This window comes from Stigmatopora argus, chromosome 6, assembly GCF_051989625.1.
Source record: "Stigmatopora argus isolate UIUO_Sarg chromosome 6, RoL_Sarg_1.0, whole genome shotgun sequence".
Classification (NCBI taxonomy): Eukaryota; Metazoa; Chordata; class Actinopteri; order Syngnathiformes; family Syngnathidae; genus Stigmatopora; species Stigmatopora argus.
In genome coordinates, this window is record NC_135392.1 from 11,558,373 (window position 1) to 11,576,653 (window position 18,281).

The window sequence follows — 18,281 nt, forward strand, 5'->3', positions numbered from 1 at the left end:
ATTCATTTCCTCCAGCGAGACTTGCCCTAAATCAAAAGGCTGCCCCATCCCCCCCAACCCCCCGACCCCAACCCGAGTAAGCATGGGAACCGGTGAGGCTTTATCGATATGGCCCCGTTTCATCAGCAGCCTGGTCCTCGTCTTGGGAGCGGCGGGACGGTAAATCTCGTGTAGCCAGTAGTGCTTGTCAGGGCCTGTCCACGCCATAATCTCCGGAGGTTGATAGCTCGTCTTCAATCTGCAAACTCGTCCGTAGCTCGTTAAAGAGCCTTTCATGTTTGAAGCTCTCGGTGACTGAAAGTAAATACGACTCGGTAATGAACAGACCTTCGCGGTGTCGCTTTGACACGTTGGTTAGGAAATATAAAGCGCATTTTGGGTGTAGTGTTTGTAAAGGAAGCCTTGCTTGCAATTGTTTACTACTCGGGTATATTGGGATAAAACGAATAGCGACCTGGAGGCAATTTATTTTGATCCCTGAAAATCCCTACTGAGTTTTGCAAATGAGGCCAACCAAAATGGATCGCTTTTGTTCAATTTTGGCATCTATAGAAATTCATTCATTCATTTTTTTCTGTACCGCTTATCCTCACAGAAGTGACGGGGGTGCTGGAGCCACACACGAAGGTCTGAACCAGAACTCTTTGTTTTTAATTCTATTCCCGCGAACCTTGGGTAGATAAGCGGTTTGGAAGAGGAATGAATAAACAAAATACTATGATATAAAATTAATGTCTAAACACTATTATAAAAATATAATATTTAGCCGATTCACATCCTCTGAAATCTGATGTGTTCGAGCCCGATTTCCAATCACATGATCCAAAACTTCTTTAACTATAACAGATGTGTCCAGTAAATATCATGACAGTAGTTGAAAGGGATGAATTTTTGACACTTTACAAGACCCCTAAATAGTGTTTTTATTTTAATTTTATTAATGTCACATGCCACATAATAGTCCAATTCTTCACCACTCTAAAGTTTTTGCAATTCAGCATTGCCTCTCTGTCTCGGATAAATACTTATATTTTAAGTCAATTCTTAAGGAATTGGCTACTATTGTAAATAATTTTCGCACTTTTCAATTATTCCAATGGTAGCCAACATTGAGACATTATAGTCAGATGCAGCATATATATGGATTTTTAATTTAATTTCAGCAGTACGGCTTTTAGCCTGCTGCATTTTTTGGTGAGTAAATTACGGTACATCAATTTCTTGGAAAATAATCATTCAAGTCACTAATGTTAGTAAACACAAACAGGAGCGCATAACAGCTAAGTAGCACTTCATTCAATTACATAATCGGCTTTTCTCATTGCGATCTAGTTAGCAAATGGTGTAATTGTGTTTTAAAAGTGACGCACGAGCATCTTGCGCCTGTATTGGATCTTCCCACAAAATTAATGGAGGTCCTCCCAATAATCAAGTTATAAGATCCCCCTTGAAAGTGCGTCCCATTTTCCGATATGCTAATTTCTTGGCGCTCGCCCGTAAATTTGCTTTCTTCTATCAGTCAAGCCACGAAATGAGCATGTCGGGAACACGTGTTCGCCCTGGCTTGGTTTTTAATTAGCGCCTGGTGATGATAGTCGAAGAGATTTGTCGTCGGGATACACGCAATAAGTGTCATGTTAAAAATTCGAACCGCACGTCGTAAACATCCTTCCGAGGCCGCTTTTAAATCACCGACGCCTGCCCGCACAAAAAAGTTGTGTCGATTCGGAAAGCCTGTTTGAGAGCGGTGCAAAATTAATGACTTAAACCCATCATAAAATATGATTCCGCCACAGCCCCGAGTTTGTAGCAGAATTTATAACATCGCGGTGAAAAAAAATGAAATATGGCGAGTGCGGTTAGAGCAGAAAAAAGATGTCACGTAATTTGCACCGTCTGTTGTTTACTGTGTAAAAAATTCAAAAGCAGCACATTTTTGTCATCCTCGTTGGTGCTTCGTGGCCACTTAAGATATATTTAAAAGTGGGGGAAAAAAATATTCAGAGCTAAGGCCATTTTTGGAAACAACATGGGATATTTTTTTCCAATTTTTTTGCTGTACTTCCTTGACATCAATACTTTAAAAAACCAACTCAATTTAAGTCCCCTTTCACTGAATTTGACGATTTGGAATTCACTGAGCAACAGACCGTAGCGTGTTTGTTTGGAACATAAACCCATAAAAACCCACTTTCAGTTTTGTATTGCACGATAAAAACAACCAATCTCGCCTACTGTTTTCCACTGAGTCATTTGCCCTCTACTGGAATCTTAACCTTCGGTTATGGCGTTGGTTTCAACTTTGCAGAGCCATACGGTTATCTTAAGTTAAGTTAAGTTTTTTTGTTGTTGCACAATTTCAACAGTTTTGTCTTAAATTTAGTTTTGAATACTCTGACAACATTCAATCATTTTATTAGTGTGTGAAAACTTGCAATAGTGGGAATTTCACCAATTTTGTTATACACAGCTGTGTATGATGACAATAAAGGCTTTTGATTTTGATTTGAATTTAATGGGTTTAATGGGTATTTTAATCTTCAGATGTTCACATTGTTAATGCGTGTATTTTAGCGCAAAATTGCGGTCCAAACTCGCTTTTGCCGGAACATCTGTTGCACATAAGGATTCAAATCTCTACTTTCATGGAAGAATACTCACATACAACTGTGATTTTCTGGTCTTGACTAAAAAAGTCTGCGATAGAAATTGATAATGGTAAACGCTTATTCTGTAAGAGGTGAAAGTCTGTAATGGATCGTCTCCAGCGATAATCGCATTGGGAGACGCGCCGCCGATGGGGCCTCACCACCCGAGTTCCGCTCACATTAAAGCTGAGTGACGGCGTCTCATCACCGGTTTTATCCCGCCGAGCGCTGAAGCTCGTGAAAACGCATCTGCCGGTGATTTCCAGCGACGTCAACAGGGCGCTCCGTCTTTATCGTCTCCAAAGCAGCGCCACCGGCTGCGTATCAACATCAGATGAGAATCGTGACAATTTACAAGGCTGTCAGGAAAGGGCTAACTTGTTGGAGCTAGGAAAAAAAAGTTACATCAGATATCAGCGTAGTTTTTTTGGGCCCAAAGTTTTAGGTGTGGGTTAGCTTAGCTCATTCACCGCCATATGAGAACATGTGTTGTGGTAGTTAGTACAATATTATTAATCATGAAAACAACTGTACAATAATAGACGTCCAATCCATTTCATCTGGGAGGGACTGGAAGCGATCGTTTGATATAAGCCAAGGTATTTGAGGTCCCGACAGGTTTATAAAAAATATTCGCTAATATTTCTAAAGCAAAAAAATAACACTTTAAAAAAATAACTTATACTTGAAATTATCTTTTATTCTTTGTTTTAAATGCCCATCCCAAAATACTAAAACTGTATTTTGGATGTCAAATGAGGGCCCTAAAATATTGTCCCATGAGCCACAATTGGCCCCTTGGCCAGAGGTTTGACACCACTGTCTTATATGAATGTAAGAAAAAAAAATATAATTAAATCTCTGCCTGCACATTAGATTCATAGATAGCGAGGGAAGTCATTTGCAGCGCTACGGAACCCCCGTTTTGCAATTTGCCGTGTCAGCATCATCAGTTTGATGTTCCGATAATGAAAATGTGGGATACCCGGCACTTACCTGTCACTGACTTTTGTCCAAAAAGTTTTTCCCCGGTGTGGGAAGGAGTTTAATTGTGGTGTATTTAAAGCAGAACAACAAGCTAATGATTTTTGCGGTAATAACGGTGGAGGTTAAATTAACTTTTGACTTCGGGGTAATTGAAGATGTTCATCTGATGACTGTTGGAATTACTTGTCCGATGATAAATGCTGTTTCTTTTGACTCCTAATTATAAAAATGCCAGTCTTTGTCATTTTTTTAAGCCACATAATGGCAGAAAGATTATAGAAATCCTTTATAGTGTCAGCGTTGTTTCCTGGTGTTGTTATGTTATGGTGTCGTTAGAGTATTACCACAAAAATGTATGACAATCAAATATTTTCATGGTCGGACCAAATCGGGAAGCAAGTTGGAATCAGTTTGTGCTGGTGTATACTGGACACCAGTTTAGGTGCGGTAACAGACTCAACTCCCATAAGACTTGGTATTGGTCCTCTTTCGGTGTTGGTTTGGTTTTGACTTTTAAAAAGTTCTTGCTTTTTGCTTGGCCTCGATTTCCAAGAGACTTGATCTTGACTCAGCAATTTCTGAATTGAGGAAAGTCTCGGTCTGTTCTTGATATAAGGGGCCTGGTCCAGTTTTTTAAGTTTAGGTTTGGAATTCCAATGTCTTGATTTTCTTGACTCCACAAGATTTTTAATCCGCGATTTCTGGTTTTGGTCTGTTTTGGTCTTCAGTTTAGTCAAGACTTGCAAATGTCTTCATTTTAACTTAGTGATTTATGGTTTGGGGAGCTTTTTTTGGGCCATTCTTGATCTGGGTCTTGGTCTTCATTTGTTCTTTGATTTAGTCTTGACTCATTTCTGAAGTCTGGTTCCAGTTTATGATTCGTCTTGCCACTTTTCCAATTTGGGTTTGCTCCTGCCACCACATAGTCTTTGTTTGTCCTTGGTGCTGTCCATGGTCCTGTTTCGATATTTCTGTTTGGCGCTAACTGCCAAAAGTCTTCATCATTACTTGCTTCTGGCATTTTCCATGCAGTTTGAGGTAAGTCTTGTACAGCAATAATTCATCAAAAATACAATGCCAACCCACCCATTCAAATTTCGATAGCTGTTAATGGTAGCCGACAAGTAAAACTTATTTTGAATGCAACTTGCCATTTTTAGCTGTCAAGATGCTGCTACCATTCCCTGTCATTATTCGCTAGTCCCTACAAACAGGCCCTCCTGCCATCTAACGCCTGCACGTTGAAGGGTTTTGGGCAGCATCTGCTATTTTTTTCTCGAGTGTTTGCTCTCCTCATCCGCAAAGACTTAAAGTTGACAACCTCCAGCCTGCCTGAGCGCTGTCCAAGCACCATCTGTAATGAAACTTTGGACAGTCACCTCTGTACTGTTTTTTTCAACGAGAAATACACTTGAGAACACAAGGCTGAGATAAGTATTTGTACCTTCTGTGTTTTTTCCCACAAGGCAGAGGGCTGACATATAAATTTGGTAGCAAGGCGAGGGTCAAATGAGTTTTTTTTGCTGTTTTTCCTTCCCTGGCATCGCTGCGCTTGTTTACTTCTGCCATATTCATACGGCGGCTAACTCCTAATAACGTGAGGGCACAAATGCTCGGCGATCGATTGCCTCGGAGCGAGCGATACCGCACCGGCGTCCGTGTGATGTTTGGCTATCTTTATTATCTCTCCACTGAGCACGGTAACGGAATGAACACGTCTTCGATGACGGCAGGGCGCAACCGTGGCAACGATGCTGCCAGTGAGCGACTTGCGGGGGTTGGGGGGGTCTTTGAAGCGCTTCCCTCTCATCGCTCCGTGTCTGACCATGGCGAAAGGCTTGGCCTTGTTGAAATCCCAGCCTGGGGTGGGGAGGGAGCGATGGTGGGAGACACCAATGGTGGCGGTTGGGGGGGTCCCTGATAGTGCCGACTTGAACCGCACACTGCCATCTTTTGACCTGAAAAGCGAGAGATGTTTTATTTCAAACAAGCTTGATCAAGATGATTGAGGACACTTGAAAACTGGAATTTCAGATGAATCCTTTGATGAAAAATAGTGATGCCTCCATGTGATACTCCGTTCATTTTCACATTGCAATTTGTTCAAAAATCTATACTATATGTATTTCGACAAGTGGTTAGCGCATCGCCCTCACGGTTCTAAGATCGAGTGATCGATCCCAGGTTCACACCTTTGTGTGTGGAGTTTGCATGTTCACCCTGGGCTTATGTGGGTTTTCTCCGGGTACTCTGGTTTACTCCCACATCCCCAAAACATGTAGGGTAGGCTGGTTAAACACTAAATTGCCACTATGAATGATTTAGCATGAATGGTTGTCCGTCTCCTTGTGCCCTCCCATTGGATGGCCACCCACCTGGTGCCCATAGTTAGCTGGAATAGGCTCCATCACCCCCGTGACCCTGGTTAAGAGGCTGAGGCTGAATGTACAGCAGTCCCAAAACCAGTTTAGTATGCATTTTTGCTTCGGCCACTTTTCTCTTAAAATGACCTTTTTTGAACAAGAATTCATTCTGAAATTTCATCTTGAATCATGTAAGAAATAAAAATACAATGAATGATAAAATATTAACTTTGATGCTGCAAATGCTAAACCATTCCACTTGATCAAGCTGATGAAATATTAAAGCATTACAAGAACACTGCTTTGCATTGAATCTTGCACTGGACAAGAAGTCCAATGTTAATACTTTAATACAAATTAAGCGAGATAACTCATTGAAATAAATGGTATGTTAAAGAATGAATCTTTTTATCCTGATTTCTCTCATCCCTTCCCAAGATTCAACTGAGAAGGCACACAAAAGCAGCTTTTCCATGAAAACCTCTGAATACAATTGCACATTTTTCAAATGGCAAAATTAGACTTGTATTGATGATAATGAAATTACACCCACCATTTGCTTCAAAAACTCTTACCGAGGACCTGGCTGCGAGCTCATGACCCTTTTTGGGCCCCCTATTTACCAGCAATCAGCAAATTTAATTCTATTGGACACGCCTTTATTGAAAAAAAAACATGTGGTCTTTTCTTTGTATATTGGATTATCTATCATACTGTCCTCATGTCAGTTTTCATCCGTTAAAGGATTCTGAATGATTAGATAGGATTTTGCTGCCTTCTAGTGGAGTTAAATGTGAATGCCTTGTGGTAGGGATAGAAAATAGGTTGTTTTGGTGTCAAACATATTTTAGTTATGATTACTTTTTGGGCCAGTAAACCTGGAAATTTAGGAAATGATGAAGTCATTAGTGGTCAAAAAAGTGAGCCAGTCTCCTCTAATAATTTTCATATTAACACTTATAAGAGTAAAAGTATGGAAACGCTTCCACAACTTTCTCACTTTGATAAATAAACAGTAGGAAATCATTCACTGCCAGTCCAAAGAGATTGGACGTCCATTACTGTCAGTGTCAGCCAATTAGTCTTAGCAAATATTTCTTTGTTCATTTGTTCCTTAATTTAAAAAAAAATGTTTTTAAGATACAATAAAAAAGGGAAGAACCTGTAGATCGGGGTGTTAAACTCAGGTTTGGGGGCCACATTAATGCTGTTAATTTGATTGACCCTTGTGAGGATAAGCGTTGCAGAAAAGGATTTTTTTAACTAAACTTTTTATTTTTTTCAAAATGGGAAAAGAGTACTTCTGATCGCTTTCAACGTTGGTTAAATTAAATTTGATTGTTAAAAATGCGTAAAAATCAGAAACAATCGAGATCAGTTTAAATTTCCGAGGTTTTTTCTTTCATCAAGCTAACGCGCTATTTACAAGATTCCAGCAGAGATGAGAAAATCATGTCAAATTTAATCTGATGGCAGCGCTGTGCGTCTGAAAGTAATGCGCCGTCCGCTGTTGTTCTAATGGAGGCGCCGATCAATGCGGATAGATCTCGTCTTTCCTTTTCAGATGGCAGAACTCGCCTTGTTCGATAGAATCCCTTTAAGGTGTTTCTTCTACCCCTGGTGGGCCGCTGCTCGGATTTAATTTCAGTTGATGCGGCGCAGTTGTGTTGGTAAAATGAATCATTAGAGTGATAAGAATCAGGCTTTGATTCAATTCCTGCAAGTCTTCTCCAGTGGAGGAAACGGCTCGGAAATCTAACGCTTCTTTCTGCGATAATGCTATCACGCCGTCGGCTGTTTTGTCACATTATGCTACCGAAGCTTTTTCTGATATCACATTTTGTGGTTATCGCGTCAGCCTCACAATTCAGAGATCGAGGGTTCGATCCCAGGTCCGGACCTTCCTGTGTGGAGTTTCCATGTTTTCCCCAGGCTTGCGTGGGTTTTCTCTGGGTACTTCGGTTTCCTCCCACATCCCAAAAACATGCAGCGTAGGCTGGCTAAACACTCGAAATTGCTCCTAGTGGGAATGGTTGTTCGTCTCTTGGTGCACTGCGATTGGCTGGTCACTGATTCAAGGTGGGATAGGCTCCAGCACCCCCAGCGACGTGTGACCTAAGCGCAATGGAGAATGAATGACTTCATTTGTGCTACTTTTTGAAATGTTGCTACTGCTGTTTTCATGTATTTGCATCCATGACATTTGTGAGTATCTAAATTCGGTAGTGTTGCCAAGTGAATACAGTATTCCCCCATTTTTCATGGTTTTTCATGTTTCACGATGGACCACAAAACTGAAAAACCGGGGAATACTATAAATCTTTTTGCTCCTGTTTATAGAGAAGCACATTTTAATGATTCAGCACCTATGAAAAAAATGTATGGAATCGGATTTGTGTCCCCCAAAAAAATTGCAACCAAAAAAATAACACTTTAAGAATAGTAATGTAACTCAAGCGAACAAACTCAATACTTATGACTCTTTTCTCGAAAATGTACTCCAGTTATGGAATGAAACGCTACATTTTATCATTGATCTCTTCTTTGGAAAGTGATGGTCAACACAGTCAAATAAATGTATTGGTTGAGCTTTTTTTTCCCCTTTCCTAATGTAGTGCTGACTTTCTCGAACAGACACTGCGTCAAGGCTGTTTTTCCGGGTAAATGTGAAATTCTGCCCCTTCGTGGCGACCTGGGCTCTGGGGGAGTATCGGGTGTCCTGGCTTCTTCTTCCCTCCTCCCTTTCCTTATCTCATTCTTCTTGCTTGGTGAGATCTGCCCCAGAACACCAAGGGCAAAGCATCGCAGTTTGCAGTCCAAGCGAGGAGTGACGGCGCTCCAAAGTTTACTTTGACCTGCTTTTGCTGTCTCTTCTTGGATTTTAAGACCGTCTTGAACTCCATAATGCCGGTCCGGATTATGTGCAGCATCTCCTTCTCTGGGGACGACGAAGGTTACGGCAATGACGGTTTTGATGATCACTACAAACGTGTAAATCGGGGTTACGGGGACTCGCGGGAGTACCTGGACGGTTGCCGTCTCACGGACGACTACGAGGAAGAGGAGGAAAGCCCGGGAGAAGTGGACGACTTGGCCACGTTCTTCGACGGTTGCTCGCTCCACGGCGCCAACCACGTGTTCGTGGAGAACAAGAAGTTCGGGATCCGACAGAGCTTGTGGGCGCTGGTTTTCACCATGGCGCTGTCCGCCTTCTTGTTCCAGGTGGCCGACCGGATCATCTACTACCTCCAGTATGACCACATCACTATGCTGGACGAGAATGGAGCGCAAAACATGACCTTTCCGGCCGTCACCGTTTGCAATTACAACTTTGTGCGGAAGTCGCAATTAAGTTACAGCGACCTTATCTTCATGGGTCCTCTTCTGGGCTTCGACGAAGGCATGGCGCCGGGCTTCCCGATGGCCCCGGAGCCCGAGCGATTGCCGGGCTCTGTCTTTAGCGTGGACGAAATTTACAACCGCACTCGACACCGCATTGAAGATATTCTTCTGGAGTGCAGCTTCAGGGGCTTGGAATGTGGTCCGGAGAACTTTCGAGAGGTGGGTGGGCAGGCGGGCACTCGCGACTCTTCTTTTGTGATTCCTACCCCACTTGCCCTCTTGTGCCTTGTTTTGGAACAACATTCAAAGAAATGTGGTTGTGTATTCGTAACTTTGTCTTTTTGCTGTGAAAGACATTGAGACACTAGATCATACCAGCTTACGTTTGTTTTATGGTACCCTCTTCTCTCCAAATTCGGCCTCCTAAAGGCCGGTCAAACACATGAGGTGAATATGAAGACATCAAAATTATGTATGGGGATGGCGTGGGGAAAATATAACTGAGATGCAGGTTGAAACATTTAGAATCCATTATAATTGTTTCTAATTTGGACCACAAAAATCCGTGGTGTGGCACGTTGGTCGAATGCTTAGCACCGTATGAGAAGCGTGGGGAAACCACGTTGTAGATGTGCTAAAAAAGGCATAGCAAGCACATAATCATAGGAAATTTGTACCGAAAAACCCCTTGTACACGTAAAATGCCTTCTTGTACACGTAAAATGCCTTCTTGTACACGTTGAACACATTGCGTGTTTGGTAATTGTAGCATCAATCTAATGCTATACATCAATATTTCCGTGAGCCTTGTAGAATGCGAACAAAAAAAATGCCCAAAATATGACTTCCAATTTTTTTCTCGGATCTTTAGGTAAAAAGTTGAATGGCTGTTTTCTGGTTTTAGTCTTGAGTTTATTATAATCGCTTTTTTAAAAGTTGAAAAATTGCTATTTGTCAAAACACGGCTAGTCGCGTTCAGGATGCTACAGTAATCCCTCAAATATCGTGGTTAATGTAGACGAGACATGGCCACGATAATCGAACAATCGTGAAGTATTATAACTTTTTTTCAGTGCTGAGTCCAAGTAGCACGAGTTTCAGTGTGGATTTTCACATTTTTATGAACTTTAAAAAAATATATATATTTTTAATAATTAATAGCAGAAAAAAATCTTAAAGAAGTGAATTCGCGATAAGTGAAATCGCGATAATCGAGGGAAGACTGTAATTATGCTAACATGACTTGTGGTTACTTGACCATAAAAATAACAAAGTTCTGACATTTGAGACTAATGCTCCATTTGGTCTCATAGTCATTTGTTTTTTTTTAATCTTAATGGTGAAATGCTGTTTCTTTAGCATCCTATTTTGCCAAGAAACACAAGCTAGTCTAAGTTGGACCCCAAGCAGTAGACGAGATGCATCTGCCTTATCCTTCATTCTTCTGGGCAGCAAATCAATAGAAGGTATTTATTTTCGGTTACGCGGCCATTGGCGCTGTCGTACGGACCCCATCCAGACCGCATTGAATTCCTGCTAGTACCAGTTTATCACATGGCTTTAAAAGTCACTAATAACCCCTCAGACTCCCGCGGTGCTTTCATGGAAATGGAGCGGGGATGAATTATGGCTTTCTTTAACCACAGGCAGATATTTTATATGAGGTACAAATATCAGGATTTAAAAATCATTGGACCTGAATCCAACAAAAAATGCAATTTCTTGCAGACGAGCAAAGTCAGGAAGCTTGCAAAGGCGTAAATATTCTCAGGTTGTCTTACATCGGTGTCCGGATGCAGAATTTGAGCCTCTTCGTGTTCTTTCAGTCTCCTAACTCCTGTAGTCATCAAAATTGCTCTCAATTGCTGCCTCGCGTATCATTTTCATACGGTGGATCAGGGACGGATCTAGAAAATATGATGTCATCACTTATGTGAGTATACTGGATTCAGTTGGATTCAATTTAATATGGTCATTTTCAAGCATTGCCTGTTTGGTTCATTTGTTGGGGTTCATTGAAAATGGCGACTGAATTGCAGTTGACCTTGGCAGTACCGATGCTGTGTACTTCCCGCTTGAGTGAAAGCATCAAGAAAAGCAATTGAGTGTTAGCAGCTTGTTTTTGAAATGAATGAAGACTTGACAGGATTAGGGCGTTACGCTTCCAACGGGTGTTGAAGTCAATTTGTTGCCGGCGCGTTCTTGTTACTCTCACGTGTAAATCCGTCTAATGAGTGTCAACGCTGAAGGGAGTGGGGGACTTGAATTTGGTGACTTGTTTCTTTATCCGGATTCAGTTTTTTGATTTCCGGGTTTGATGGATGAAATATATATATATATATATATATATATATATATATATATATATATATATATATATATATATATATATATATATATATATATATATATATATATATATATATATATGTATGTATATATATGTGTATATATATATGTATATATATGTATGTATATATGTATGTATATATATGTATGTATATATATGTATGTATATATATGTATGTATATATATGTATGTATATATGTATGTATATATGTATGTATATATATGTGTATATATATGTATATATATGTATATATGTATGTATGTGTATATATATATGTATATATATATGTATGTATATATATATATATATATATATATATATATATATATATATATATATATATATAATATATATATATATATATATATATATATATATATATATATATATATATATATATATCTCATGTGACAGACTGCTGAGAACTTTTAAAATAGTGACAAAAAAATGTGTATGCATGATTACAATTAGTCTAAATTAATTACATTTTTTTTTTTTAAAGAAAATAATTTGGAAATACTGATTTCTGACATTCTGACTCTATCGTTGAGGGGTAGAAAAAAATATTTAAAATTTTCATGTGACATGAAACAAACTCAATCCACATAATTTATATTATTTTATTTTATTTATTGCTGGCAACACACAACGTGAAGTAGAGGTGTAGGATTTGGCCCCCCGGCCCCAAGTTTGACTCCTGTGGTCTACGAAATGAATTCATTTAATTATTTTCTGAACCGCTTTATCTTCACTAGGGTCGCGGGGGGTGCTGGAGCATATTCCAGCTGACTTCGGGGCAGAGGCGAGGGACACCCTGAATTGGTGGCCAGCCGATCGCAGGGCACAAGGAGTCTATGAAATTTGTATTCTTAAATGTTAGCAATCGTCTTTTGCATTAATTCTATCTGATCTTGTGTGTTTCTACGGGTTTATCAATTAACACAGTCACACACACACACGTTGGACATCTGTCAGTCAAAAATAATCGTGATAAACGTAACGTGCGCTCATTAATCTTCACCTTGAACAGAGCACGTTGAATATAAATCTTTGCTAATGAGGCTGATTAAATGCCGGTTATAATCGATACGCGCTCATCCGGCGCTGAAAAAGTGACGGCAGCAAGCATGAAATATTCATGCCTCGACCGTGTGTGAAACTTTCTCTCAGAAATTACAAAGCGCTGTCAATAAGCGGACGACTTTCTCCAAAATGTCTTTTTAATGTCATTTGTATGCATTGACCACTCAAAAGCGCAGTGTATCAGGAAAAAAAATCCTTTCAAAACAAGAGCGCAAAGGCTCTATTCGAGCGGCTTCTCCAGAAATCCATTCTCGCCCACGATGCTTTTCTCCAACAACCCATCGATGTAAAGTTAATCACAAAGAGAGGAAATTTATGACAATTTATTTAGGGACAGAATACCCATAGTTCCCAAGTGATTTAGGAAGACGTCTTGAGGAGGCGTTTAAAAAGAGTGGAGTCAACATTCAACAATAAAATTGGATTATGAAGCCTTGACAACAATGTCTTCTCACTCATATCTTGAATCCATTAGCCTCCGAGACAACAACAAACATAAGTGAAATTCAAGATACACAAGCACTCTGTTTAAGTGTTTTATAAGCCCGGCGGGTCTCCAGGCTGTGCTTGACTAAAACGGGCCTATAAAAGAACGAAAAAATATTAAGCGCATCTGGTGATATGTTCGGAACAACAATAGCATCATCTTATGGTCGACGTGAAAAAAAACTTGTCCCAACTACCTGCCATTGCACTGTAAATTACAATAGGAATTTTACTTTAACATGTGATATATCGTGTATAATAATAATAATCGGACATAGGCTTTGTCATCATCATTGACTCGACCTAAGCCTAATTGTCATCATACCCAGCTGCGTATGACAAAATTGGTAAATTGCGTAAATTGTGTAATGTATTCCTTAAAAAGCGTCAACGGGTCGGTTTACCACTGAATAACAAAAAAAATGTTTTTAAAAACATTCAACTGTGCTTGGAAAATTCTTACATTTTTCTTTGTATTTCGTATTAGTAATTATTCCAAAAGATCAAGTTATTCTACTTCACAAAACGTCAACAAATGAATTAGTTAATGAGATGTATTCAAAGGAAATAATTGTACCAATTTTGGAGTGAGGGAAATCCTATTTGGGCCATACTTGCCCGTGGCTTACTTACACTTGCAATTTAAAAAGGCAATTTTTCATAATACTTCATTTTCGTTAACTTGTTTGCTTTGCTTGGCTCAACAAAGCTTCAAGGGTGAAGTCAAACCTCATGTTCAAGCTTTGCTGCTCTTTTGTTTATATTTTTTATTCTCTTACTGAAGGTTTAAGCTGTGTTGGAAGCTCTGCCTTCTTTGCAGAAGTTTATCCTTCTTTTTTTCTTTACTTCATTTGTCTTTACTTTAACTTTTTTCCCTTCTACCTAAAGAAGTTCAATCAGTACTTCTACTCTAACCAGGCTCTTTTTTTTAATTTAACCTGTACATACTACAGCCCGTATTTGTCCAGAGCAGCAAATTTTGAAAATATCACTGAATATTAGCTGCACAAGAAGCTTGAGTCCAGCCTACATTCTGTTGCACTTCTCCGCTTCAACACTAGATGGCTCTACTTACTTAATCAGCTCCTCTCCATTAGTGTGACATCTTGAAATCAATGGAGGAAAGTTTAAAAATTCAGCATTTTATTTTACGTACAATTATATGAAAGAAAATAATACAATGTTAAAAATTGACATGGCGGTTGTGATTTGTGAGGTTTGTTTTGCTAGTGTAAATACACAGCATTGAGTGATCATGTTTAATTTCCATTGACAGTGCTAGACTTCCAATACAATTTGACCCCTAGTCAAAATGAAATCGGACATCTATTGAGTAAATACTTAAATTGACATGAATATGTTTTAAAAACCCAATCCCAACCTGTAAAATAAACGACTTGATGAGTCCCAATTTCTGATCATGTGATCATCCCTGGCCTATATAGTAAATAATGCATTCATTCATACTATATATTAGTTCTGTACAATGACATATATTGTGTAAAGTCATGTTTAACACAAATATTTCAAGATTTCTATCTTTCCAAGAGGAAAAACATTTACACGGCCCCGTTTTAGCGCAACTAGCCACGTTTCCCTTGGACACTCGCTTCCAATTTGTCGTCCGAGCGGCATTAAAGCAAGACTCCAAAAATCACTTGAGTCTCCGTGCGGCATAATTATGAGAAAATAAGCCATAGCTCATCCCCCGTTGAAGCAATTAGAAGTCCAGACCATGTGTGACTGGCCAGGGCGGGCAGCCATTTTACCATCGGCTAATTAGGCTGATGAGAGCGCCTAATGGCTTCCTACAAGAATAAAGCTGTACATAATGTTCTGGAAGCTTAAATTTATTTATATCATTTTAATTAAAGTCAGTAAAAACATTCAAGCCTGTAATGAATGCTAGACTTTCAGACCTGATGTATTTAACAGATTTTTATTAAGTTCCATAAAAGAACCATTATGTTTTTCACTATGAAAAAGTTTTGGGTGGTTTTTTTTTCCGCTAACGCAAGAGCCCTTGAAAAATGAGTTCTTTGTAATAGAAACTCCACGAACGCCGAGTGGGAGCTCTGTTATACTAAGATGAAAGATTTCTAATCTAAGCAAAGCTTTTCTTATTAACTTTAATGACCTTGCTTTCTTAAAACATCATTGGACGTCAATAGAATCTTGAATAATGACATCCACATTCTATAAAATGTGTTGCTTTCAAATGAATTTTGAAGAATAGATATTTTATATAACATTCATTTATATTATTATTACTATATTATATTAACAAGATTGGACGTCTTGAGCCGTCAATGGCACTCAATGAGTTGGACGTCTGTTGTCGTCAATGGTGGGCAATGAATTACTTTTGGGTCACTTCCCTAAAATTAATATTTTAAGGTACTTACGGGTCACTTACTGTTGATTTGGAGTATTTTACTGCACGTTTTAATTATTTACTTTTGGTTTAAGGCCATTTCTGGGTCATTTCCTATTGCTTTTGAATCATTTACTGGTGGTTTAAGGCCATTTCTGGTTCATTTATTGTACATTTTGGATATATGGTTATTTGTTTTTTTACTGATAGAAAGTGAATGGGATCATTAAAATAAATTGGAATGTTCTTGTTAATTTACGTGAAATTTTGGTGGGCGAAAGAAACTATAAAATTCCCGTTTAAATACTGTCTGGAGGTCTGAAGGTCATGTCATTTGTAGATTGTAGTTTGTCCAGCAGGGAGCACTATTACTACAGCTAACTTTGCCTAGTCAAAATTCAGCATTGAATTTAAGTTGATGAATTTTGGACACCAAAATGATATTTCTGTTCTCTTCTTTTGGAGAGGAACACATTTGTTATGACCCCTTTGGCCTTTTATATGTACACGCTAATTGTATGTTAAGGAACATTAGTAGAAAATGACTTGTTTACATTTAAATTTCTTCTATCAATTATTCTCCATATTTATATTTGACTTGCTGTAATAGGCTCTTTCAATCCAATGAGTTAAGCTCATAATTTACATCTATTAACTTTGTAAATATGCTTTTTTTAAACAAGCGTCTTTTCCATTAATTTTCTACTTGAATTTTCAAGTTTTAATCCCATTTTATTTCTAGTTATTTTCTACTTTCAAAACAATGTAGGCATTTCCCCATTTATTTTAATCTAATCATATCTTTTATCTTAATTCATTTATTTAGAGTGCTAGTATTAATTTGTATTCTAATGTAACCATTTTGTTATTTTATTTTGAAACTGTTGCCAAGACGATGCTTAGTTTGACAACAGTGCAGCTGTTGCACACACACACACACACACACACAAACACACACACACACACACACACAAACACAAACACACACACACACACACACACACAAACCTTTTCAAGCAAAGAAGCATCTGCCGTATGAGTTTGAAACCAACACATTGCATGCAAATGCTTTTGTGTTGTTAAACCGATCAAGCAATTTCAACCAAAACATGTAAACTGGTTTTCCCTCAGCTGCTGTTCATCAAAACAATCTTCAAAATGAGATTTATTTGACATTACTAGTCACTTTAATAAGGCGTACATTTGACATCTCACTCCTAGTTTCTTGTTTTGGCTGGAAAATCTCCAAAAAGTTCACTCAATTGTTGATGAACAAATATGCTTGTTATGATATTGTTTCATGTTGTTAATTCAAAGAAAAATCACCCTACAAGCCTTTTTCTTAGTCTGTCCCCTTAAGTGGCTGTCTCAGCCTTGAAAACCCTCCCTTGAACTCTAAAAAATGGATGCAATCATTTACTGCTGTAAAAAAAAGTTTAATCGCTAAATGTCAAATAAATAAAATAAAAAAGTGTTTATTTAGCAGAGTGCCATTCAGTCCCGCAGGGACTGAAGACTTTATGTAATTCATCACAAGTCCCAAACGCAGCACGGGCGATATCGTGCGGATGAATTGGCAGCGATTTCCTGAGTTTGGTCGTTTACGTCCTTGCGTGCTTGTAAATAGAAAGGTTTCATTACTTGAAAGCTTCACCTAAATGTCATCAACAAATTAGGAAGCAGTAACGTAAACCTGTTGCTTCTAATGTACAACAGAAAGGTGAAATACCCTCAAATAAGATTGTAGATTATTGTGGTATTTTATTTTTATTTCATTTGTGTTCATCTTTTTGACTTAGTGCTTTTCACTTCATTCTTTTTGGATTGGTTTGTTTGGATTATTTTGTTATTTTACATTTCTTACATTTATATTCAGATTATGTTATGTTCAGTTTGATTTCTTTCATTTTCTGTAATACTGAATAGGATGTTAAAATGTTCTTTATTTTTATTCTAATATTTTGTATTTGTACTTGTTCCCATTTTACAGAGGCTATTTATGTTTTTGCATTTGTTCGATTTTATTGCATTTGATATTTTAAAACATTTGACTTTTTGAATGCAGATATCTTTTGCTTGATCTTAATTTTGCTTAGAAAAATATTTTTTTCAAATATTACTAAATTATAATGATTTCAAATCAACTACATTCACTTTCTTTTTGCACGTATTTTATTTTATTGACTTGTTATACTATATATGTATATACACACATATATATGTATATATGTATATGTATATATATATATATATATATATATATATATATATATATATATATATATATATATATATATATATATATATATAGTATTTCTTTATTTTATTTTTCGCTACATTTTTTTAAGCAAACAATCGCTGCCAGCCTCTCCCAGTTTCAAGGGATTGGACGCAATACATTCTAGTTCTCCGAGAGGTCAAATCTCAAAATCCAATCATGAACTGGACACGAATTCCTCTTTACGTCTCACATTGTCCATGTCGGCGTCATTTCACGGAAGTCTCTTCCGCACTGCTTCGAACAAAAGAAACTCATTTCCCTTTTGCAACAGCTCAGCTATTCACTTCCAGTTAGTTATTATTAAAAAAAAAAGTCCATGCTCTGTTGTATTTGCAACACCTTGACTGCACTCCCGAATGTCATCCT

General features: G+C 38.2%; 1 protein-coding gene across 3 annotated transcripts in view; it reads left to right on the top strand.

Annotated features, from left to right (window-relative positions):
• The window catches only part of asic1b (acid-sensing (proton-gated) ion channel 1b), a 108,996-nt gene that overhangs the window by 56,341 nt on the left and 34,374 nt on the right, over positions 1 to 18,281 (top strand). The window contains exon 1 of one of the 3 annotated variants that reach the window (XM_077602460.1): positions 8,891 to 9,559. The exons of the other annotated variants lie outside the window; for them this stretch is intronic. Coding sequence (XP_077458586.1) covers positions 8,903 to 9,559 — 657 coding nt within the window. The 5' untranslated portion in view covers positions 8,891 to 8,902. Of the gene's footprint in view, positions 1 to 8,890; positions 9,560 to 18,281 lie in introns of those variants that run through there. 3 annotated transcript variants of the gene reach the window in all.